The following is a 26,478-nucleotide window of genomic DNA, read 5'->3' as shown; positions in this document are numbered from 1 at the left end:
TCTACAACATCCATTTTTCCATTCATTTATTTGCTATGTCTCAAGGGTCCCTTGCCACTGCAGTCTGTGCGTACTGTGTAATCCCTCCGGTGTTTGCTCACCCCATCCTACATGTAATACCTTCGCTCGGTCCATTATCTCCCTTGTAGCGGCTTGTAAACCTCAAGACAGTCATCACCGCCTGCCTCACCAAGTTGATGTTCCCTGTAAGCTCGAGTTGCTTCCTGTAAACTAGCTCAACCATACTTAACAAAAAATTTTGACTTCTTAGGGGTGACCACTTTTGTTTGTTCATATATGTATATATATATATATATAGAGAGAGAGAGAGAGAGAGAGAGAGAGAGATTTGAAAAATGTATAAAGCCAAACCTAAAGTCGAACATCATCTAAAAATTTAAACTTGAATAGAATTTAATAGTTGTCAAACCTGAGCTCGAATCCTAACTATGTGACTTAGAGATAGGGTATATAAACTGGGCACCAAAAATCCAAAAACAATATTCCAGGAATCTCCATCTTGCACTCTTTATCTTGGACATTTGTAGTCTCCCCTTGTCTTTGACATCAATGACAACAATATTTCCAACGTAGTGAACCTTATTAACACTTAGGACAAAGGTTTAAAAAATCAATATAACAACTAATGCAGCATCTAAGGAGTTTATATCAATTCCATGGTCCATACCTTGCCAGACAAAATTATACACTGAATATGACATTTAGCTGCTTGTGGAAATGAAAAGGTTCCAATATGTTTTCCTTATGTTTTTACAGGTTTACAAATATTTAGTTATGTAATAGTTGCTTCTGCATGCAATATATTAGTGAACCATAAGTGATCATACCCTGCCTTCTCTTAGGTTTAGGCGTTATGAGTTTTCCATGTCCTTTTGCACAAAAAGTTCAACCATTTGAAAATCAAAAACTATTTCTCATACTCTAAATATCGTAACCATTTTATGCTTGGTTCTTATCAGAAAAAAAAATAAAAAATCTGAATGAAAATTACTGTGGGTATTTCTAGTTTTTTCCAATGAAGTTGAAGGGTATAGTGTGGTTAGTTCTGAACATATATTTTTTAACGACTGAAAATTCAAATATTGTCAAAATATTCTTTATTCGAGTAATTGATGAAATTTAAACATATTGACATTTATTCTGCTGAATGATGTGTCTCTGTTTAGCTCAGTGTGAGACTTGTATAAAAAGAATAAATGTTTGAAAAAAGAAGGTTGACATTATTTACTGTTAGACGAGACAGTGAAGACTGAATATTTATAATTGGTCCAGGTCTTTCTTCAAATACAAAATACTACTACAAGTGTGGCGACAGTTCCTTGTCAGCTATGAGTGAAGAACATGTTTTCGTTACCCCACCTTTGTCAAGTCCACATAGTTATCCTCATCGGATAGCAGTAATAGGAGATTTGGGTCTTACAAGCAATTCATCTACCACTATTGATCATGTTGTTAAAAATGATCCTTCATTGATTTTAATGGTTGGTGACTTGAGTTATGCAAACCAATACATTACGACCGGTGGTAAAGGGGCATCTTGTTTTCAATGTACATTTCCAAATGCACCTATTAGAGAAACATATCAGCCTCGCTGGGATGGATGGGGCAGGTAATTGTTCTATTCCAGGTTTCTAGAAATTACATACTAACAAATGTTCTATTTACTACAATGCAAAATCAATTTTTGTCAAAGCTTCCCTGATTCCATCTTGATGGTTGTCTTAAGAACTTGATGAGTATGACGTATGGAGACATGAAGTCACCTATCTAGCATAAACACATTCCCTTGAAAACTTATTAGTGGGAAGTTATCATTTTGCCTCTTACTTTTGTTATGAAAGCCAATATTTCTGAGTTTGAATTTAAGAAATTGCAGAGCACGTTTCAGGATTTTTCAAAGATTGGTTTCAAACAAAAGCTTTAGTGGTTGCAGCTGTGAACTATATTATTTTTGCAGACAATGTTATGCAAATTAAATCCTGATTTACAACATGTATATGCAAGCTTTTATTTTCTTATAGTTGTTGTGACTTAGTCCAAGCTTTAAATAGGGCTTTTTTTGTAATCCAAAAGAGGATTTTCTAAGAAATATCCCATTCTATCTTTTATTAGAATATTTCTAACTGTGATCAACTATGGAGGAGCATGCATAATTGGAGGGCTAAAACCAAACTAGGGTTTTACCCTAAGGGAAAACAACTAAGGCAAGCGAGACTATGGACGAAATTGGAATGAATGCCTACCAAAGAGGAATGATTTTGAAGCAACCACTTCACCCTTGATATTTGGACTTTCCAAAAGCCAAATTTCCCTTCCTAGCCAATTTGCACTAGGCCCTAGGTGGTGGCTTGGCCTTAAGAGGGATGAATTAGGTAAAGAGAGAGAGAGTAAAATTTGTGGATAAAGTTTGACTTGATCACCAACAAAGGATGGCTAGTGCTTAGTCCTAAGGTTGATGGAGTCTATGGGTTCTTTAGTTTGCCTAAAACTTGCAAAGGAGTAAGGATATTTTGATGCCCTAGTATCAAAACCCTGACTATTACCTTTGTGAGGGATTGAAATTCACTTGGGAGAGCTAATGTAAGATCACCAAGGGGATTGCCATTCACATATCATACCATGAGCAATGCATGCAATAATATGACCTGTTAGAGTCGGTCTAGTAGCCCTCCACCAGAGATCAAAGCTCTTTGCATTTCATGATTAGGTGTCCCATCAGTGTGATCATGTTGCATTCCGTTAGGCATGCCATAATCCCGGTGGAGGGAGTTTGTGTCTTTTATTCCCCTCCTATTTGGCACTGCTGGTTCAGGTTTGTTTAAGTAAATAAAATCTTCAAAGGGTCATTCATCTTGCTTTAAGTTTCGAGGTCTTAGGTCTAGGGTTGAGTCCATTTTTGTCTTGAGAAGTCATAAAGGATCAGCAGGCCAGAGGGATGTTCTTCATAAAGCATCATTTCAACAATTCTCACTATTGTACAGCTAAATTTTCACCTTGTTTTCAAAACTCTGTTTTTGAAAAACAAAGGTCATTTTCTCATTTTTTGTAAAAATTCTCCAAATTTCAAACTCTCCAAATGTCGAAGTGCAGCCTTGGTCTCCTTTGCCAAAGCACTTTGGAAGCTATCCCTGCAAAATTTTTCAGAAGAAATCATCATTTCAACCAATTTTTCAAAGAAAAGAAACCAAAAGTCAGAGCCAATTAATTCAAAAAGTGTCAACATTCAAAACATTATAAAGTGGGTTTTGGGCAAGTAAAAATCTAAAGGAAGCCTATAAAAGCACATCACTCTTCATTAGCAACTCATTTGCCTCTCACAAGCTAAGTGAATCCTTGCAAAGGCGATTTTAGGAGTTCTTGAGCAAAGTGGGCAGTTTCAGAGGCGCGCTACGCGTCAGGAAGGGCGCGCTACGCGTCAGGGAGCTTTTCTCAGTGTTATTTTGCACGTGCGCTACGCGTCAGAGGGGCGCTACGCGTTGGGCAAGGCGCGCTACGCGTTGGGTTTTCTGCTCAACAAACTGCCAGCAAGCCATCAAATCGATTTTTCTCTCAAGCAAATTGCAGGTAGGCCTCTCCTCCATGGCTAGATTTGGTTTTGCAAGATGAAAGAGAAAATTAATATGTTCAAATGCTATGAAAATGATAAATCAAAACCCTACATTGTTGTGGAAAATTTAAAGTCTCAATGGTACTAGGGTTTCAAATTCATTTGCTGTCCAAGGTTGCCCATTTGTAATCCCTTTTTCCCTCATTTTCATCACCTTTCTCCTTCAAATTTTCCCATGAAATTTCATAATTTTCCTCTCTAAAATTCCTAAAAATATACTTAAATTCCCAAACCCTACTTCACTTTAAAATCCCATAATTTTGTGATTTCCCATGCTTGCCTTCCCTAAATTCCTTCTTTATGTTTATTGTCCCTAATTCCCTCATGTTCCCCTATCCCTAACAATTCCCTTGTATTTATGTCCCCTTGGTAACAGCATTTGAAAAGTCAAACAACAGTTAATTGGGTGCAAAGTCAGCATTACATTTCAGCTATCTTGCCTTCAAAACCATGTCAGAAACTGAATCAGATTATCAGCTGAGTTATGACAGTGATTCAACACCAGAGGTAGAAGTGCCAAGGAGGCATCACAAGGGTGGTAAGGGTGGTCGGCATGTCAGGGAAGAGCCCACTTCTTTGGCTCAATTGCAAGCCTGTCCACTTGCAATGTCATGTTTTCAGTATCAATCATGCTTTGGATATTGTGAGAGGATCTCACAAATTCAACACCATAGAGAACTGGTCCGCTTGTTTGTCCTACATTTGCACAATGGCCATGTGAACCTTGCAGGAGTGGATTTCACCCTATCACCTGAAATTGTTGCTCAAGCCACCGGGATACCAAATGTTGGGGAAGAGTGGACCAAGCGCAAGCTGCTAGACAAATTTCATTATCAACCATACATCAAACCCGGATGCATGAGACACCTAACTGCTGTTTTTCCTTTCAGATTCCTAAGGGATGAGTATGCACCCTTGATGAGGCTCATTATGCGCTATTTCACTTGTGAGGGCAGATTTTCACGTTTATATTCGTACCATATCCGTTTGTTGATGCATTTCACCTGGGTACGAATGATGAACATTCCATTTTTCATGTGCCGAAATATAGAGAAGATGGTGCCCGTAGTGCAAAGGAAGAACCCCGCACAACAACTCAAAAGTATATATCATTATGCACTGATCGAGATCATAGTGATGCATCAGTTGGCACAGCAGGGTATTGCTTGGGAGGATTTCATTTCTCGCGACTTCTTCATGGTGCCACAGCCACCTCCCGAGATTGTCCATGATGAGGGAGGGCCTTCACATCAGTTTGACATTCCAGAGCCCGAGCATGTCAGCACTCCAGCATGTGTTACATATCAGAGAGGCCACAGGGCCTTATTTGCATCTGCACGGCGAGTATTATCTCCACACCAGGTGGAAGGGGTCTCGCCTTCTTCATCAGCACAGCGAGTGTTATCTCCACATCAGGTGGAAGGGGCCTCGCTTTCGACAGCAGCACAGGTACAGGAGAGAGGCAAGCAGCCCATGATTGATGAGGGGCCATCAGGAGATCCGGACATAGATATTGTTGACCTTGATATCAGCTCTCCTAGCTTAGAGCCAAAGGAGATCATTCAGCAACTAAGGGCTGAAAATGACTTGTTGCAGCAAAAGTTGGAAATGGCAAATTGGACAATCACATACTTAGAGCAGCGCAACAAGCAATTAGAGGATGAACACACTCTTGATGAGTTGCGGAGGATCCGAGAAGACCGGAACTTGGCTCGCAAGAGACCCGGTGATTTGACACCTATTGAGCAAGGGTCTATGCTCATTCGGGTGAACACTCATTTAGAGGGGTTGATAGCCAAGGCAAACAGGGACAAAGACATGCTTCGCCACATGAAGAATCATTATTGGGCTCGCATGCATGTGTGCAAAGCAAAAATGAAGGTACTCAAAGCACGCTTGGCCAAGGCACTAAAACGGAGAAAAAGGCCCGATCCACTTCAAATTTTGGCTGAAGCCACCTTGAAGGAGCATGGTGCTCAATGATACACCTCCAGCTCAAAATTCAGGAAATTTGGAGCAATTTTGGTCAATTTTGAATTTTTTGTGCCAAAAACAGGTTTTTGCCCTCAACGCGTAGCGCGCCGCGCGCTACCCTTAAGTTGGGGAGGTCCATTTCACGAAAACTCAGCATTTTTGGATTTGTCATGACAAAATACACTTGCTCAGCCACTGCCAAGACATTTCATGGAGATTTGAGCCCCCAAAAGGTCAAAAAACAAGCAAAAAATGACCTTCTGCCACTTTTTGGACACACAGGAAGCAGTCTTGGGAGATTGCAATTTTGGAGGGGCAAATGGCCACCAAATTGAGAAATTCCACTTGGGCTGGAGAGTAGACATCCAGACCTTTCCAACAAGCCCACTTGTGCCTCATTTGGATGCCGGGAAGTGCCCCAAAAGTGGGCTGAAAGGCGCGCTACGCGTTGAGAAATGGCGCGCTACGCGTCAGGGAAATTTGCCAGTTTTGCACCTTCAGCTCAGGAAACGCAGCATTTGACCAGTTTTGACTTTTTGGTGGGATTTTTCATCCTCCTTGATGTAATTGATGTAATTTTATGTTGACATGACTCTTTTTTACCTATTCTAGAAGATTCATTCATAAAATGGCAAAAAATTAATGAATGAATTGGTTTCCTAGCTTATAGAGGCAAGTTGTTTTGATTGCCTAGATTGTAGTGCTCAGTTTAGAATTGGTTGAAACAGCTCCTAGGATGATGAGCTCGACCCCTAGAGGCAAGGGAATGTGTTAGCTTGCCTATATTATGTATTTTCTTAGTCATTTTCATGGTTGGACTCTTGAGGGATAAGCTTAGACTGTATTACTCTTTGTATCTCTGCAATTTTGGCAAAGGAAAGACCAGGGTTTTGCAGCACTATTTGGGATTCCTGTGGTGATTTGTGTTGATGGTGTGTTTCTCTCATGTACTTGTAAGTTTGTTATGTGTATCATTTTCCTACTCTTCTCTTCTGCAAATTAAGTAAATGAAGTGTTAAGGTAGAATTCATGGTTTCTATGCTCTGCCTTTAAGTTTGCTTAATATCTATGTTTTCATCTGTTTAAGGAGAACTCTCGATGGTTTCTTGCTCTCCTTAGCTCCTCACCGGTCATATCTATCCATTCACTTATTTCAAAGGCATCAAGACAATCTCCTACCTTGCCCCAAAAAAACCTCTGCAAAAACTGTGTCTCATCCCCGCACCCAAAATTGCCGTGCTCAGTTTTCCAACAAAACCCTAAAAATTTAAAATCAAACTTTCCCTATCAGTTTACTAGCCTAAAATCAGTGTTCTTTATTGGTCATCTCAGCCCTTTGAAGACCTTTTGCCGAGATAGACCCGGAGAGAGCCCTCTCCTGTCCTCGTAGGGCTAGCTACGAGGCTAAGTGGTTTGATGTTGACTTGAATTTTGTCTTTTTCAGCCTGAGGCCAAATTCAAGCGCTAACATGACCTAGCTTCCATAAAATTGATATTCAACAAAATTAAGGCACAATATTTAACCTAGATCACCAATTTATTCTATACATTAGACATAAAATAAGAAATTATTGAAATAAAGGCACTGACAAGATAATGTGCATGTGCAATCCAATCATCAATCCAAGATAACTTTTCCAAAAACAAGACAATAGCTCCAAGAAAAGACTTGCTCCATAAATCGCATCTCTCCAATAGGAAAAGATGCCGAAATTCTCAGGAAGAGAGGTTGAGTTCGCAAGTGATGATGATAAGAAATCTAATAGTTCTCTCCTCTATTTATATGAGGAGGAATAGTTCCTAATTAGCCTAAAAGCCCCTAGAAAAACAAGTAAAATCATAATGATGCATTGGGTTACAAGCCAACCCACTAGCTTAGACATAAAATCAAATAAATTGCCACACCTGTGAGCTGTGAGGCTTTATTATGTTGTGCCATCCATTAAGTGAGCTCCATGTGGCATGTGTTGGGGCTCTAGAGCACCATGAGTGGTGTAGAAGCCTCTAAAAATCATGATGTGAGGGTTGGCCCTCAAATCTCTGTCAATATCCCTTTGTGGACCTTGTTGTCACTCAGATTGTACAGGCATTGCGACAATGACTCAGGTCGGGGGTTGTCACTCTGATGCCCAACCTCTTCGTTCTAGTTGTCTCCCAACAACAGGCTATGGGGGGTAGTCCCTATGAAAATGTGAAGATGAAGGACAAGTTGGCAACCAACTGAGTCTGGGAGACATGATTGAATGGCCTAGCTACTTGGTTAATTTTAGCAAGACTTAAAGATTAGATCAGATTTAAATGTGAGACATGTGCCTTATGGGGTCAACTTCTTGCTTCTTACCAATTAGATGCCAAGTAACCGGATGAAAAATTGCTGCTTAGATACTTCACTATCCTATATGAGATGCAAATCCTACCAACTAGGTGAAATGCAAAATCTTGGTTAATTTTAAGTTAGATGCCTATTCTAAGTGTAACCTTACTCTTAATTGTTTTGGAACTAGTCTCTAGAGTAGGTTGTGGGATGAAAGCTAATGGGAAGCAAGCAAAGGCTTGATTAACGATACCTCCCCCTGTGTTCCAACCACTCAATGCCTTCGGTGCTGCAAAGACTGTGGCTCTGAGGGGCAGGGATAGTATCCGAAGGGAAATCTTTCTCGGCCGAAGAATACTCAGCAGAGAAGAGAGAGATCTAGCAGAGGCAGCGTAGAGCCACGCAAAGACAGCGTAGAAGCCAAGAGGGAATCCGAAAATTTGTTGAAGGAATCGATTGTAGAAGTCGGAACCCGAGGTGTGAGACCGGGAGGTGAAAATCGAAGTTCCTGGATAGACAATCGATCAATAGAAGTGGTGACGTTGTCTCCCAAGGGTGTGACACTGGGCTGATGCAGTGACTGCACAGAGGCAGCGCAGGGGAAGCCACGGGCTGTTCATTCAGTGGCTGGATCAGCCAGGATTTCCAGTGATAGTGTGAGGTAACCTCACTTATCTCTCTGTCAGTGATATCTTTTATAACTGGATTGCCGGGAAGGCATCCAGAGATTGTATTCAGAAATTACTACTGCATAATAATAAAACTCTCAGAGTTGTTGCACCAATTTTCCCGCATTGGGTTTTTCCAGGGACATTTGTCCAAAAATAACTGTGTAGATGCGTTGTGTATTTCTTTCTTGTTCAGTTTCTTGTTTCCGCATTTTATATAAATGGTGAAGGTGGCAGTGTATTAGTTTCGGTGTTTACTGTAGAGAACAATACACAATTTTGTTCAGTAATTAACAAATAGAAGAAACATAATCAGTTGTTGCAGTAGAAATTTGGGCATCCAAATTTTCACATTCACAACATGGTCAATTACTTAACACCAATTCAAATAGATTAGAGGGCTTTAAATTTCGATTTATCAATGACAACATGGGAGCACTTGTTCACCAAGTTTCCAATTAGATATCAAAAAGAGAAGCAATGTGACTTAGATCAATTGACAAGATACCAAGATTTAATGAACACTTAGATTACTTCACTTAGGGAAACAAGGTCAATGGATCATGTGCTTTCGAGAGTGAGTTAGATGTGATCTTATGAAAATTTATTGAACTCACAACCACAAAAGTGTTAGTGCACTTTAAACAATTAGAAACCAACTTGCTATAAAACCATGAAACAAGACAATTATGACCTATAGAGCATGAGCAAGGAAATTTCTTATGTTACTTATGTCCCAATCACATTCAAATGAGCAATTATTCAACCCTTTAGGACAACAGTATGTAACTTCTAATTTAGAGCTCTTTCAAGTGCAAAATGAGAAACATATACTTAGCCAAATATGAGAAATAAGGATCCAAATGTCAAACCAATCTTGCCCACATGAAATTATTGTTGAAGAATCTTAGGGCATGCATGTTAAGGTGATTCTTCTTTGACATGATAACTATTTGTGAAACATTTATACATTTTTATCATAGCTTGATGTTACTTCATTATTAACATATGTGAGTTAGCTTCATCAAACTGCTATGAAAACAAAAGAGACAAGAACACAATTGTTTGGCTCTCTACCAGGGCCAAAACCTCTCCCTCTTGGAGAGGAAAACCCATGTGTAAATTCTTCTTATGGAAATTCCATTGACGAATACCAAGACCATGACCCTTGACACACTCTGCCTCTCCAAGACCAAGAAATCAATCCTCTTCTTCCTTGCTTCTGGAATCATCATCCTTGCTGCACCTCTGATATCATCACTACGTCATTTCCAAGAACTTCATTACTGCTGCAAGATCATTGCTACACCATGGAAGCCATTACTTGTTGAAATCTTCATTGTTGCTTTTCCATCATGTCAGCAAGATCCATTGAGATCTTCACTGTGACAATCTTGAGGATTGATTCATCATATTGATTTAGATCATGTCGAGAATGTATTTCACTTTGTTCTTATTATGTTGAGACAATATTGTTTCTCACTGTGTTGTAACCCTCTTTATCTTCACAGGGTCTCCTTCTCATTATACCGAGACCAGCATAGTGAAATCGTTTGGATCCTCTTTAGTATGACAAGGCTATGGCAATGCTATACTGAGATATACGTTGAGATCACAAGGCGCCAGATGTAATGTTCACCAAGACTATATGTATAAATTGTATTCCTTTATTCACCGAGACAGTAGCAATCACTGTCTTCACCGAAATTCTTTTCAACAGAGTATATGTATGCCGAGGTCATAACTGGAATGGTATATGCATAAGCCGAGATTGATCCATCCATAGATGTCTGCGCTTTGGGAATAGACTCCGAGTTGGTGTGCTGTTGAAGGGTTACCGAGATACGCAAGTCTATACACCAAGACTGCTCCTTGTAATGTGAGATCCTTTCTAAGCACTTTCATTCATCCGAGTTCTTCCTCACACCTATTCGAGATCCTTATAGAAGTCTGCCTGCACCTTATACCCATCCGAGGTGTTGTCAGACTCTTTGCCCTAATGCCATGCGGATCTGTTCCTCTTTTTCTCCATGTGAAATCTCAAAGAAAAGCGAGTTCTGTTCATTCACGTTTTCGGATCCTCTGCACCCACGAAATTTAAGAGAAAATGTGGATTTATTGTTGTGTTATTTGCACTGACCCTTCATGGGTATTTATAATAGTTTGCCCACATATGTAAGCCGACATGATGGGACGAAACGACATGTCTATTTTGCCAAGCCGACATGACTTCCATTTATTTACTGTTGACGGTGCTGGACCCGCCAACATGTAAGGGGATCTCCCCGGTAAGAAGTCCCAATTAGACCAAAGACCGTTTGGTGTAGGAGTCCTAGTAGTGGGTAGTATGGCAATGCCTTGACCGTGAGTTCGCACAGAGACAAGTTGTTATGCTCTTAACCTCCAAGATGACACCAGAATACCAAATATGCGAAGAAATATACCTAGAACATAGAACAGTGAGAAATAACAACAAGTATTTTATTATTCAGAAAGCAATGTTCACTTGCCTCTTCGAGGGGGCAACCTCCAATAGAGTAGAGCAGCGAGCTCGATTACAAAATAAGACACGATGCTCCTCGAGGGGAGTCTCTATCCTTTATATAGTATTCATAAATGCAATACCATGGGGCAATACCATGGTTCTTATTAATACCATCTATCTAATACAATGGCCCATTTGCAACTAACTATGGTCCCTTCATTAATTGTGGGTTAACCACTGACAATTATTAATATGCGCTTTATTGACTCTTTACTTAACTATAACTATGACTCGATCCTACTACATAAATAAGGGGGTTAGGGTGGGACCCTAACATGCCCTCCCCCATAAGAATAGCCTTGTCCTCAAGGCTGAAGTTGCGGAAACTGTTGAAGAATAGTGGTTGGTTCCTAGGTTGCATCTTCCGGAGAGGTGTCTTTCCACTTGACGAGGACTTCCTTGATCATGTGGCCACGCAGGTGCCTTTCTCGTGTATCAAGAACTTGTTCAGGTTGGAGCGAGATTGACCCTTCTTCATCTAGTTCAGGTAGATTGGTTTGAATTACGCAATTGTTTCCAATCACTTTCTTGAAGCATGAGACATGGAAAACTGGATGGATTTTTGCAGTGGGTGGCAAAGCTAGCTTGTAGGCAACTTCTCCAATGCGCTGAAGTACTTGATACGGTCTTAGAATTTTGGAGATAGTTTCTAACAACCCTTGTCTTTGAGTGATGTTTGCTTATATGGTTGCAGCCTCAAAAATACCTGATCCCCTTCTTGAAATTGGCGTTCTAAGCGATGTTGATCTACCTGTTGCTTCATGCGGTTTTGAGCTTGATGAAGATTCTCTCTAAGGTGAGCCAGCATGGTGGTGTGGTTCTGTAGGAGTTGATCCACTGCTTGTACCTTCGAGCATCCCTTGATATAAGAAGTAGGGGAAGGAGGGAGTTGACCATAAACTGCTTCATATGGAGTCATTTTGGTGGTGGCATGATAGTTGGTGTTATACCACCATTCAGCTAGAGGTAACCACTGTACCTAGAGATGTTGCTTTTCTGAAGTGAAACACCTAAGGTATGTTTCCAGACATTTGTTGACTGCTTCAGTTTGACCATCAGTTTGTGGATGATAGGAAGTACTGAGTTGTATTTGGGTACCTTGTAGCCGGAAGAGTTCCTGCCAAAAGTTACTAGTGAAGACCGGGTCACGATCAGACACAATGGAAGTGGGCATGCCATGCAATTTGAAGATCTGATCCATGAAAGATTGAGCAACCAAAGTCGGTGTAAAAGGGTGGGGTAGGGTGCAAAAATGAGCATACTTAGAAAGTCTATCCACAACCAACATGATGACTGACTTGTTTCTTGACTTTGGAAGACCCGTAATGAAATCCATAGAAACTTCCGTCCAAATTGAGGCTAGGATGGGCAATGGCTGTATGGGGATTTGACTGTTTCTCCTTTGTGGCGCTGACAGACGTCGCATTCAGCTACAAAAGTAAGAATGTCCTTTTTCATGTCTGTCCAAAAAAAAGATCTTCGAGTGCGAGCATACGTCTTCTGAAAGATTGAATGTCCTGCAGTGGGAGATGAGTGCAACTCCGCCAAAATGCGGCTTTTGAGGGTGGATGTTGGTGATATTACGACTCTGTCCTTGTAGCGAAGAATCTCATCCTGCCACGAGTAGCCTGCTGTGGAATTTGGATCCCCCTGCAATTGATTAATGAGTTGGGAGAGCCAGGGATGTGAAAACCATTCTTTGCGGGCCTCTTCAATCCATTCTGGAATGGGAAGGGAAATTGCGAACAGGGTACTTTCCTCCTCAAATTGGCAGGATAACGCATCTGCTACAATATTTTCGCGCCCTTTCTTGTAAATTATCTCATAATCATATCCTAGTATTTTGGCGAGCCATTTATTTTGTTGTGGTGAGGATAGGCGTTGCTCTAAAAAATATTTAAGGCTTTGATGGTCGGTGCGGATTTGGAAATGTCGCCCCAATGAGTATGGTCGCCAGGGATATACTACATGTAAAATGGCCATCATCTCCTTCTCATAGGTAGATTGTCCCAGATTCTTCCCACTTAGTTGTTGGCTCGTGAAGGCCAAGGGTCGACCTTCCTGCATTAAGACTGCCCCAATACCTGTACTCGAAGCATCACATTCAATCACAAAAGATTTGGTGAAGTCGGGTAGTGCTAAGACTGGAGTGGAACACATGGCATGTTTGAGAGCTGTAAAGGCCTATTGTGCTTCATCATTCCAGAGGAATGAATTTTTCTTGAGGAGTTGAGTGAGGGGCCTAGCAATGTGACCATAATTGCGGACAAATTTGCGATAGTAGCCTGTGAGACCCAAAAATCCTCTCAGGCTCTTCAATGTCTTAGGTTGAGGCCAATCTTGCATTGCCTGGATCTTTTTGGGGTCCACCCTGACACCTTTACGCCCCACAATGTGGCCCAAATACTCAACTTTTTCCATGCCAAAAGAAACTCGGACATCTTGACAAATAATTTATGCTTGCAGAGCAGTTGTGAGAGCAGATCTACATGCTGAAGATGTGCGGCCCAGGTGCGACTGTAGATGAGGATGTCATCAAAGAAAACAAGGACAAATTTTCTGAGATATGGTTTGAGTAGGTGGTTCATAAGGCTCTGAAAAGTGGATGGGGCATTATAATGGCCTTCTTGAGTTCGGAAAGTAGTCTTTGGGATGTCTACTTCTTTCATGCGGATTTGGTGGTAGCCTGAGCGAAGGTCAAGCTTAGTAAAGAATTGAGCCCCATTTAGTTCATCCAACAAATCATCAACAACCGGGATGGGAAATTTATCTTTGACTGTCAACTTATTAAGGGCCCTGAAGTCTGGACACATACGCCATTCCCCATCTTTCTTGAGCACCATGACCATCGGCGATGAATAAGGACTAATGCTGGGACGAATGATGCCTGCTTCCAAGAGTTCCTTGATTATTTTTTCTATTTCATTCTTTTGGGCAAACGGATATCTATATGGGCGCACATTTGGTGGTTGGGCCCCTGGGACCAAAGTAATGCTATGATCATGTTCCCCTCTCGAGGGTGGAAGCTCCTAAGGCTTGTCAAAGACTGGCAGATGGTTGTTTAAGATCTGTTGTATCTCAGGATGAATATGAACAGGATTGGGTTCGCAGGCCTGGATGGCATTAAATTGAGCTATGATTCCATGGTGGCCTTTTTTTACAATTTTTCCATCCGATGTGAGCTGATGATAGAGGGAGCTCCTGCCTGGAGTCCGCGGAGGGTATGTGTGTGGTTGTTCTGCTTAAAGCTCATATATAACTCCTGGAAATCCATTGTGATTTGGCCAAGTGTGTGAAGCCATTCAGCACCAAGGACAATGTCGCACCCTCCCATGTGTATGGCAAACATGTGGGTCTTTAATTGATAATCCCCCATTTGAAGTTTGACATTTTCACAACGGCCTTCACATTTCATTGTTCCCCCATCAGCAATTTGGACCTGGAAGTTAGAAACTGCTCGGACAAAACAATGCACTGCTTCCGCGACTCTTTGATGGATAAAATTATGTGTACTTCCACTATCAATCAAGACTACTACTAGTTGATGCTTAATAAAACCTCTGATTTTGAGAGTTTGAGGCGAAGAAATCCTTGCCAAAGCATGCAGCGAGATAACTGGTTCTTCAGGTACATTGTCCTACTGGTTGTCCTCTTCTTCCTCCTCTGGTTGCTCAAGTGGTGGGGCTTCCTCCGATGCACTGTGATCAGTAGCATCAATTTGAAAAAATTTGGGCTCCTTGCATTTATGCCCGGGGGAGTATTTCTCATCACAGTAGTAACATAATCCTTGCTTTCTTCTTTTCGCCATTTCTGCTGGTGACACCTTTTGAACCTTGAGTGTCTGGGTAGTGCTTTGAGCCTGTGGGGGGCGACCCTTGGCGATGAAATTTGGGCAATTGGACTGGGCCGCCAACGCACGTTCGAATTCACGAGCTATCCTGCAAGCATGCAACCATGAGCTAGGGTGGTGCAATCGGACGTGGGCTTGTATGGCTTCTTTGAGACCACTGACAAAACATTCCGTGTAGAACTCATCTTGTAGATCTCCAATGCGAAAAGATAAGGCTTCAAAGGCTGCAATATATTCATTCACTGTTCCTTTCTGTCTGAGCTTAGTGAGATGGCCCAAAAAGTTAGATTCATGGTCAAAGCGATCCATAAGAGCTTTTTTAAATGTATCCCACGTCAAGGGCCTTCCATAGCAACGTTGATGCCATTGCCACCATTGCCATCTTTCATTGTCCAAGTACATGATACCCACACTAAGCTGAGTCACATTATCCAGGATGTAATTCAGTGTGAAATATTGCTCCATTTGTGCTATCCATGCGGCTGGGTGAGAGCCATCAAATTTATACATGTCCAACTTGGGTGGTCGCGGATGGGATTGTTGGGGGGTGCCAAAGAGGTGAAGAGACTGGCTAGACTCACCCTCACTGTTTTCATTGCCAATATATGCCTCCTCGCGTGCCTCCACCTTGCCCTTAGAGAGTGCTGCAGTTAATTCCTTCAGCTGCGATTGGATGTCTTTCAAGGATGATTCAAGGTTGTCCATCCTCTCATTCGCCATAGCTTGAGCTCTAGTTTGTACCATGCACTGAGCCGATTTACTTGAAATTTGGGACCGCCCGAATTTTTTGGCACTAACAATTGAATGGTACCACCTTGCTCAGCTCGTCGTCCTGATTCTTATGGGCTAAGTCACCAATAAGCGCCCCGGGGGGTCTTAGACTTTTTTTTTTTTTTTTGTAACTCCTAATGGAGTTTTACTCCTTGCTTAGGAATACTGCAGTAGCCGAATCCCGAAAATGTCAATGCTGCCAAAAGTCCTACGAAAATCACGCCCAGGTATAGGAACCCACACAACTACTCAGATCTGGATGGTGGATCTGATGAATCTGAGAGATTTGAATGGCTGATCGGATAGATTCTAACGGCGGAACTGATTGCTGCTGTGGATATGATGGATCTAATAGATTTGAATGGCTGTTCTGATAAATCTGAATGGCAGAACTGATTGCTGCTGCTGTTGCAAAACCCCACTTGTGAGATTTGATCTGGCAGAGATTATGCCTGATCCAGAGATAGAGAAGGGAACTATGGTCTCCAGGAGTGTCAGGTGCTACAAATTGCAATATACATAAGGGTCTGACAGTAGCACTCGGCCCAATTTTTCAGGGCACTAACCAAGGAGGATCAATCGTACCCTTAGCCGTACAACCCGACTACCCTATTGTACAGGCGAGTAATCTCTCTGAGTGCTGTTCTCAGTGTACTGTAGCAGCAAGTCGGCCGACGATTTATCTATGGCGAGGTTTCAAGGGAGCTAGGGGGCTTCCGATATACCCAAAGGGTACTTGGAAGACAATCTGTGCCCGGTTCTGTCTAATGCGCTCCTACTTGAAGGGGTACCCACAGGGGTTATAAGGGAGTCCAACAAGCGTGACCACCTCTTGTATTTCCTGCGTGCATGCCTCCCCAAATCCGCAGGTTTATGCGCTCAACGACAGATCCTGTGGTTTAAAGACGTCGGAACACGTCTCTAGCCAAAAATTTTTTTTGCTAAAAAATGGAGATCCCACTGGCCTTGGAAAGCGCTTTGATACCACTTGTTATGCTCTTAACTTGCAAGACGATACCAGAATACCAAATAGGCGAAGAAATATACCCAGAACATAGAACAGTGAGAAATAACAAGTAGTATTTTATTATTCAGAAAGCAATGTTCATTTGCCTCTTCGAGGGGGCAACCTCCAATAGAGCAGAGCTCGATTACAAAATAAGACACAATGCTCCTCGAGGGGAGTCTCTATCCTTTATATAGGATTCATAAATGCAATACCATGGTGCAATACCATGGTTCTTATTAATACCATCTATCTAATACCATGGCCCATTTGCAACTAACTGTGGTCCCTTCATTAATTGCGGGTTAACCACTTACAATTATTAATATGGGCTTTATTGACTCTTTACTTAACTATAACTATGACTCGATCCTATTACATAAATAAGGGAGTTAGGGTGGGACCCTAACACAAGTAAGATGTCTCTATTGGTAGCAAGGGTGTGATAGTAGCAGCGAGCCAAGGAAGGTGCATGGGAGGTCCAAACACATGGGGGTGAAGTGAGTGTGCCCCTTGGAAACCTGTGATAGCACGGAGTTAAGAAGGAAACACACGAGCAAAGATGCATCACAACATGGAAGGCAAGTTAGCTAGCAATCCAAAGTGATGGTTAAACCAACAACACATTTCAGAAAGATTCATACATACAAACATAGAAAAGTCCATACATGCATGTGTAAGCAAGCAAATACATATATCATTTAGAGTAAACCGAATAGCATAGAATACAATACAATATATGCATGAAACGTGCTGGCTCTGTTATATTAATAAGTGTAAGTTCCAGTCATACAATACACCCATGTCTAACCACTAGTTCCGACAGCAGAACGTTACAGCCATAACGCCTACTCCTCCAAAGAGATCTACTAGCTCTGCGTAGTGGAGAAGCCAAGGCTCGTTACAATACTGTCCAAGCTCTCTCTAAAATAGTCCTATTGGAAACTTGGCTGACCAAAAGCCTTTACAATAAGTTATTAGGTTCTATTTATAGCAAAGGGTGGGGTGACCCTTGACATTCTCCTTTGTGACAGTTCATCTACCCTCATGGACCTTCATCTACTCTATGACTGTTACATCCAACTATCAACGCTTGAACTTCCACTTGACAAGACGTTACATTACAATGCACATGTGCCCATGTGAGACAAAATGGCTTGAGCAAGCCATGCAAGACATCACTGATACTCAGACCGTTGTGGTGAGGCCAACTCTTTGACATGCTTATGATGGTCGAAGGTGGTGAGCTGATGGAAAGCTTGGTTGTCTGTGATGGTGTCCGTGCGCTCAATGGTGACATCTTGCTGAAGCGAACTCTTGCCTTCGTTGCATCTGGGTGCACTGATATGGCTCCTTTGTCCAACTCGTCTAATAACATGCGCATGGTCATCCTGGTGCGACCGGATCGACAACATGTTGATGCATAGTGTATATGCTGCTCTCCAAGCATGTGCTGGTGGCCGTGCGCATCAACTTGTTGGAGCACATGTTCAGCGCCAGTCGGACTTGCTTCTTGTCTTCGCCTCGATGAGTGTGCTTAATGGGTGGGGTCACATGCATGCGCACAATGACATGCATGCTGCTGTATTCCCTTGCATGCGATCAACAACACCGCTCACCTTGTCTACTCTGTGCCAGCTGTTGGGACGAATCTATAACTTGTACGGGTGTAGTTTCATCCGTCTGTGCATGTTGCGCCCCCTGCTGTACCTGTTCTTGTTGCAACTCATTCTCTCGTCTGTGCAACTCCTGTTCTTCCTTGAGTTGCTACTTGAGCACATGCAACTCCTTCTCTGTTCCGTTCTCTGCCTTCACGTGATCTTCATGTCGCGTCGTCACCTCATAGCTTGAGTCTCCAAAGTTGCTTTCACCACAAGTAGATCTGCTTGAGCTTGCAACTTTGTTTCGCCTCTGTGTTGTCAACAACCTTCCTCTTGCGTTCGTTGCATCCGGTATGCTGCCTTCAGCTGTTGTTCATGGTGCTGCTTGTTGTGATGTTGCTACTGTCATATCTTGATGTCCTTGTCTACGAATAACTTGATGTCTTTGTGGGTAGGCAAGTTCATAGACACTTGATCGACTGCATCCCCAAGTGTGCTCTGAACGGTGTCTTCGACTCTGCTCTCCTGGAAACCATTGTACCTGTGCTACTGAGAGGCAAATGAACACCTGTGATACCTGGAGACATGACAACACTCATGGCAAGCAATCTATTAGTCGAAAACCAAAATGAACTTGAGAACTAACTTGCAACATACCTGTGTGACTGATCATGAAGGTTGCGCAATTTCCGCTGGGAGGTCGGGAGACTGACTGCCAAGACTGCGCAAGGCACAGTCCAGGCTGTCAAGAGGTTGACTGACTACTGGAACTATGCAATGCACAGTCCAGCCTGGATGCTGATTGCTGGAATTGCGCAATGTGGAATCTCAGCTAGCAATGGTAGCAGGCTTAGTGCCTTGCACAATTTTCTGGGCCAATAGTCAGTGTCCCTCAGAATTGCGCAATGCAAGACTAGAGGACAGTCACTGGGCGAAAATGCACATTTCCTGAGAGGAAGACAGAGCCTTCCCTTTCAGGATTGCACAATGCTGTCTTGGTGAGGCAAAGTCCGGGCCAAGGCTACCCAGACCCACCAACGGGTAACTGAAAGAAAATGTGAATGTGAATGCCTAGCAATACTGATTATAGGTGATGGCCTTTTTCCAGTGACATCTTCTTGTAGGTATCAACATCCTGCATACATGTTGACTCATCTCCCAACAATATCTGTTGTCAATGGTCTTCATCTTTTCAGACTTCCATCAGAGTCTTCACATCATTCCGGGAGATTTCCTGGTCAAGTCTTCATGATCCTCTGGATGTTGATTGCCTTCATCATAGTTGCATGCTTCACGATCTCTTTCATCCTCATGTCTTTCATTCGCAGGATCTCTCAGAGTTCTTCAATTGTAGTCAACTACCTCATACTTCATATGAGGACATATTATGTTGATTTCATCTAGTTTGACTTATGTCTTTCTGCATCCTTTTAGAGGAGGAGATCCTTTCCCTATTGATCATGCTCAATCCATTTTACCTACAACCATGTATCATGACATTATGATATCAAATACAAATACAAATACAAGCATACATACCTCATTTTCCCTTTAGGCTACTTTCAGCAGCTTTCTTGATTGAACGGATCTTCAATCCCTTGATCTGATTCATCATGTCATCAGTTCTTCATCTCATGATTTCCATAAGTTGGAATTCTTGATGAAGCACTTGCTGCCTTCCCAGACTAAGGGATTCTCCGCTGAGGTTTCCATTAGATATTCTTCAGGATCTAGTATATCCCCATTTGGCAAATGTTCCCTTTGTCCTGGATGACTTCTTCCTTTCCTTCGATGTTCAATGAGATTCCCAAGAGCTATGTTCTTCATGATTCATATGAGCTCTTATTTCCATGATGCATCTTCTTACCATGATCATATCTGCAAGGACTTCTAATAGGATCCTTTTGAGAGGGACACCATCTCATTCATAATGGAGATCTATTACTCCCTCTTTCCCTGATCCTTTCTTCATCTTCCTCCATCCTTAAGGTAATCTTTCCATAGTACTATCTTGTCAACCTTTCCTTTGCACATATTTGAGTCTTTTGTCTTTCTTTATTCAACATAGAGACCACAAACTATTGATCGAGGTACCTTCTTATTCATGGACATTTGTTACCTTGCTTATCAATATCAATATCAATGATGATTATTTTCTCATCGTTTTTCCCAGATCTTGTAACCGAGATCTCATGAAGATATATCTTCATTATTCTTTACTATATTTCAGATCGTATACCCTGTAGCATTTCATGTATCGTTCTTAAGTCTCCTTCCTTACTTTATAGAACCTTAAGAGTTCTCATAACTTTAAAGGAAACCTTGATGTATTGACTTCTCTAAGGATAATGACAATCCTTCTCATTCCATGCAAGACCCTTGATGACCCATCCAATATAGGTCTTCTTGCAATCATGAAGTCATAAAACCAAATTTGATTATAGAATGAAAAGGTACTTACTTGATTGTGAAGATGAAGTCTTCACTTTGATCATGTTGGCAGTAGTTGGAGCAGATGTTTCAATGTGGAAAAAGTCAAAGTCGGGATTAATTCGGCAAGGGTCCAAAAGTTGAAAAACTTGTTAAAGTTGGGAGTTTTTTGAAAAAGTCGGCAAAATTAAAAAAACACAAAAATATTCATTTTTTTAATTTTTTTAACATCTAGAGTATCCACAACATCAAATAAATGCATTTCCACATAAACATGTAAAGAAAGCTAATATATAATATGTATATGAAGTCTAGTGCTACATCACATATCAAAATAGTGAATCAACTCCTGAATCTTGAGTCTTGTCTGAGTCTCAACTCTCAAGACAACAGACTTTTTGGGTCGACTCCTGATAAAATCGGGCATATAACGAATAAATCACGATTTTTTTGTTTTTGAAAAAGTCTGCAAAAAATCGGAGGATTAAATCGTTTTGTTGAAAAAATCGCAATTTTAGGATTTAATCCCGATTTTTTGCAGACTTTTTCCACACTGATGTTTTGATGCTTCCATTGACTAAGAGTCTTGATAGGAAGATTGCCTATCAACAAATTGTTGATACATATCAAATTGAAGTTGCATGCCATGATGCATAGCAATCCATTAGATAGTACAGCTTCTGATTTGAGTATTGTCCATATGCACTCCCTAAGATCTGAAGGCTGTTGACTTCCGAAATCCTTACTGTTGTAGACTAATCTCTGATCTAGGGTTTGATCATGACTAGGGTTTGATTTTCCATCCTTGAGCTTGCTAGAACCTTGTTTCTTGTATGTCTCTTTTGTGCCCTTTCTTTGACTGCTGAACCTAACCCTCTGATACCATGTTGAAGAATCTAGGGCATTTATAAATTACAATGATTCTTCTAATGCATGATAACAATTTGTGAAGTTTTTATATAATTTATCTTATCTTGATCTTTCATTCATTATTAGTGTGTGTTTTCACTTTATCAAAATGCTATCAAAAACAAAAGAGACAAGAACACAAATGTTTGGCTTTCTGCTAGGGCCAAACATCTCCCTCTTGGAGAGGAAAATCCACGCAAAATTCTTCTTATAAAGATTCCATTGACGAATACCAAGACCATGACCCTTGACACTTTCTGCCTAAGACATCAATCCTTTCCTCCATCACTGTTGAGATCATCATGATTGCTGCACCATTGAAGCTATCACTTAGATCCTCATTACTGCTTCTAATATCTGCTCCATGACTGATCCTTGATATTTCCATCGAGGTGATCTTTGCACTCTTCATCAAGACTATGATCTTCGATAAACAGATCATGACTTGTGACAACACCTTACTGTAACTTGGGATAATGTGTAACATTATGAGATCATGATCCTTGTTGAGACTGTTCGTCCTAGTCATCAGTATCACAGTTCCCCTCATTATTCCGAGATTGGAACTATCATAGTTGCTTACTGCTCCCTCGAGACTGCAGGACCTGATTTGATTGTCACTGCTCTTTATTATGTTAGGACTGCAGTAGACACAATCATCACTGAAATTTTCTTTAACGTAATTATAATATATCTATATGTTGATACTGAGATAGCACCTTCAGGATCACTGTGAAACCAGGTAAGGTGCCCAGGTCATGGGCTGTGGAACCACATGACAATCACAACAGAAAGTCTAGAAAGCAACCAATCATTAGGGACAATGTTAATTTTAGGTATGTTCTATGCTAGAGCAATTTATTTAAATTTTTACAGTTAGCAATCACATCAACATTAAAGTAAACTGCAGATAGAACATAAATATAAATCGCAGAAGACAAGCCAAGACAAGAGGACACAAGATGTGGTGCCAGCTAGGGACAAACCCCAATGTGGGGAAACCCTTGATCAATTCTTATTTTATGTTCTTCAAAGTTCAGCACAGAGAGAGATAGTACATTTACAACAGAAGTCAACACTTTGACTTATCTAGATCTGAGCATAGATCATCTCCTATAACGATGAGATCAGTTGAAGACATTCTGCTTCAACTGATTCTCCAAGGTGATGGCTTCACCTATCGTAGTGCTGCCTTTCGTCCATTTGCTGCACATAACTGTGTGACACCATGCTATACTGTCACATGTGTTGAACCTTGATGACTGAGTTGCTCCTGCTCTCATCATCATGCTGCTCATTATTGATCATGCCCACTGTTTCATTCATCATCATACATCACTGCTTTGATGAGAGGATTATACACCATAGCTGTTCATCCTTATCATTTTCATGATGTCAAGACTGAGTCCTTTTACAGGTTCGCTGTAATACCGAGATCATCTTTATGGCATGACTGTCTTACTGTTCCATCTCCATCCGATGTTTTGTAGCTACAGGAGTATGATGTCAAGACTGTTCTTATTCATGCGAAATTAGCCCAACACTGGAATGCCGAGATTGTTCAAACGTTATGTCACTGTTGTGTCTATACGCTCCAGTTATCCGAGGTCTTGACTGTGACTGCACCTAATACCCAATCGAGGTGCAGTCAAGCCCTAGATTTGGATCTGCTCCTTCATGCGAGAGGAATGCGAGATTGTTACCTCAATTGCTGATGCCCTTAGACAAGTTCTGTTGCTCCTTCATTTCGGATACCCTCATATCTTGCCTGCAACTTCAAGTTTTGACTGCGGCTGCATGTCTAGAATGCGGCCTCATGACAACGACTCCTTTTCCATGTGAAATCATAGAACCATCTGAATATGCGTGAGTTCTGTGCTTCTATGGCTGTGTTCTGCGTTTAGGGCGTCAACTCGTGAACAGGTCTATGCGTTTAGATGTCTTCATGACTACATGGAAAGTGTCAGCGTATTCTCCATGTTGTGCGTATATATTGTTGTCCCATTATAGCGTATGAAATGCTGTGCATATATATTGCTGTCCCATTACAACGTATGAAATGCTATGCGTATATATTGTTGACCCATGACCTGTGTATATCACTCTCCATGAACAACGTAGATATGTCACCATGACCAGCGTATATATGTTTCCATGACCTGTGTATATCAGTCTCCATGAACAGTGTATGATTGTCTCCATGACCAGCGTAGATATGTGTTCATGACCAGTGTAGGATAAGGGCATCATCTGCAGCTAGGGCATCCAACGTACTCTTTAGTGTCTCTCTTTCTCCAAAAACCCAAGACGTGGAGAGGAGATCCCATAAAGAGTGTGTGTCTAATGACTTCAAATCCTCTTCTATTTATACTAAAAACGTAGAGGTTGAATAGACACGTTAGTTGGGCTTCTGAGCCTACTTAAGATGCTGGCCGACTTAACAATTTGTCCATAACATAAATAAATTCATAACTTCATAAATACTTATCGGAATCGGATGATCTTTAGATCAATCCTACACCTCTCAATGAGAGGGATCCAATAAAAATATCAGCTGCCATAAATAATATGACCCACATGGAGTTTGGCCCTAGTTTCCAATTTAATAGACAATAATCATTTTTTGCATCTAAGTGAACCAAGCTTGAATGTAAAGGACTATTTAATACTTCAAATAAGGCTTCCCTTCCAAAATTAGGGCCTTGAACTCGCAATGGTGTTTCCTCCCTAGGTAGGAGTGGCTAAAGAACAACCCTATTAGGTGTTTTCAGACCCCAAGGGGAAGTAACATTTTCTCAGTCTACCCTTAAATTGATAGGTGTTAGTGAATAATGATGGTACGAAGGACAAAATACTTCATGGCCAAGTGCCATGGTCAAAGGGACCAACATGATGGGGATCCACATCCTAAGTGTATAGATGTGAGGAGGGAGCAATCATGGATGCACGAGTTTCCAATTTGGCCTTTGTTTTTCCACCCCTCTTGTGCGCCTTTTACTCTTGCTTGAATTTTCTTTGTATTACTGCTCATAGCTCAAAGGGTTAGAGCTGACTTCTATGATGTATAGTCGTTGTATTACCCCTTAATGATGAGGCAACTCATTACCCATCAGGTTGGGACATGCAAGAGTTCCTTTCATGATTTATAGGAGCAACATTTGCTTAGGAACCGAGGGATGGCCATAATGAGTAAGGTATATCTCGCGCTAGGCTTTTTCCCATGTGCTAATGTATATGTCTCGACCATCTTTTTCATTTCGATATTCTTTTATTTTATTTTGTGGCCATGATATGCTTTTTCCTTTTCTTTTAGCTGCATCAATCTCCCATGGCAAAGTTCTAGGCCCTACCTATGTTTGTGGATGTATGGGTGCCAAATCCCAGAGAACCAATGGTTAGTTGAACCCGAAGAATGGAGGTGGAATCAATGTTATCAGAATCGAACCTGTGATTGAACCAGAAAATCTTGTGGACCGGGAACTGGTCAAAATCAGTCTGGAACCTGTAAAAGAAACGGACCAAAAAACCGAACCTGTAAAAGAAACGGACCAAAAAACCGGTTGACCAAAAACAAATAAAATAGTCTAATTTTAAAGAAAAACATATATATACATGTGCATCCATATGAATCTAAACCATTTATACACAAATAAGAAAAATTTCTCATTTATATAGCATGTAAGGGTGCCCATAACCAAAATAGCATTGAGTGCAATCTATCCCTGAATCGAAAATACATCAACAAATAAGCTCTAGATGGCCTCTAGCATCCAAAACAAATCATGCTACAATGAATACCTACATATCATCAAAATCATTGCCTAAATTGGGATTTTCGTCATGAATATAACCCTCTAAGCATTAAAATAAGATAGAAAAAATGTAGCATGTCAAGTCATGGTAGAGGAGTTCGACAACCAATACCACTAACATCCAAGCACATAGAGGGATTGGTGCTCTTTATTAAATACTAGTTCCTTACCCTCATACATGACAAAATCCAATGGAAATGTTGCAATCCCCACAATCTTGAAATACTAAAATTCTTAAACATACCATGAATTGCATAACAATAATAGGACCATAGGCTTGAATATTAGGTTGAGGACCATAGGCTTGAATATTAGGCTGGCCTAGGGGAGAATTAGAAGTGGGCTAACCAAATGAAAAAATAAAAAAATAAAAAAAAAGCAAATTTTTATGCTGACTCGGGAAGGTACAAACCGCATTGGAATAGGCTAGTTCATTACCGAACTGGCCTATCCTTGTTCGGACAAGTTTTGGGCCAAAAACGACTGGACTGGCCAGTTCCACCTGTTCTAGTCCGGTTCTGACAACATTGGGTGGAATATGGGCTTGTAATGTAAGATGGAAAGTGGTAAGTATGGAATAACGATTGATGGAATATGTTATCTCAATCAAGTCTTCTCGAGTAGTGCCCCTCCTATACCCATTGGGCCATTAGGGGAGGTCCTATTGGACTAGGATCGAAGATTAAACCCCCATTTAAGGTGAGGGAACAAAATCACAATCAAAACCCCTCCTTCCAGGTCACCCAATAATCCATATCAAATGCACAAATACAAACAAGCATAAGCACCTGATTGCAAAATGAATAAAGTACCTTTTGTTTGGAAGCCCACCTGTGTCCATGTGCTCTTGCTGGATGGGTGAGAAGGTTTATGACTAATGTATGAAATATCCACGAATGCAACAATTGCATATTATTTTCCTAACTGATTAGCAGTTTATTTGTTTACGACAAATACCAAATAATTCACT

General features: G+C 41.1%; 1 protein-coding gene across 1 annotated transcript in view; it reads left to right on the top strand.

The window, feature by feature from the left end:
- Positions 1-26,478, top strand: part of LOC149227046 (purple acid phosphatase 23-like) — a 67,277-nt gene that overhangs the window by 19,886 nt on the left and 20,913 nt on the right. Inside the window, exon 3 of the mRNA XM_089380386.1 lies at positions 1,294-1,630. Within this exon, the coding sequence (XP_089236512.1) occupies positions 1,294-1,630 (337 nt within the window). The remainder of the gene's footprint in view (positions 1-1,293; positions 1,631-26,478) is intronic.

The sequence above is a fragment of the Pinus tabuliformis genome, chromosome J (genome assembly GCF_031772625.1).
Source record: "Pinus tabuliformis cultivar Carrire ecotype Pingquan chromosome J, CPIR1, whole genome shotgun sequence".
In the NCBI taxonomy this organism is placed as follows: Eukaryota; Viridiplantae; Streptophyta; class Pinopsida; order Pinales; family Pinaceae; genus Pinus; species Pinus tabuliformis.
This window is presented reverse-complemented; position numbering and strand designations above follow the sequence as displayed.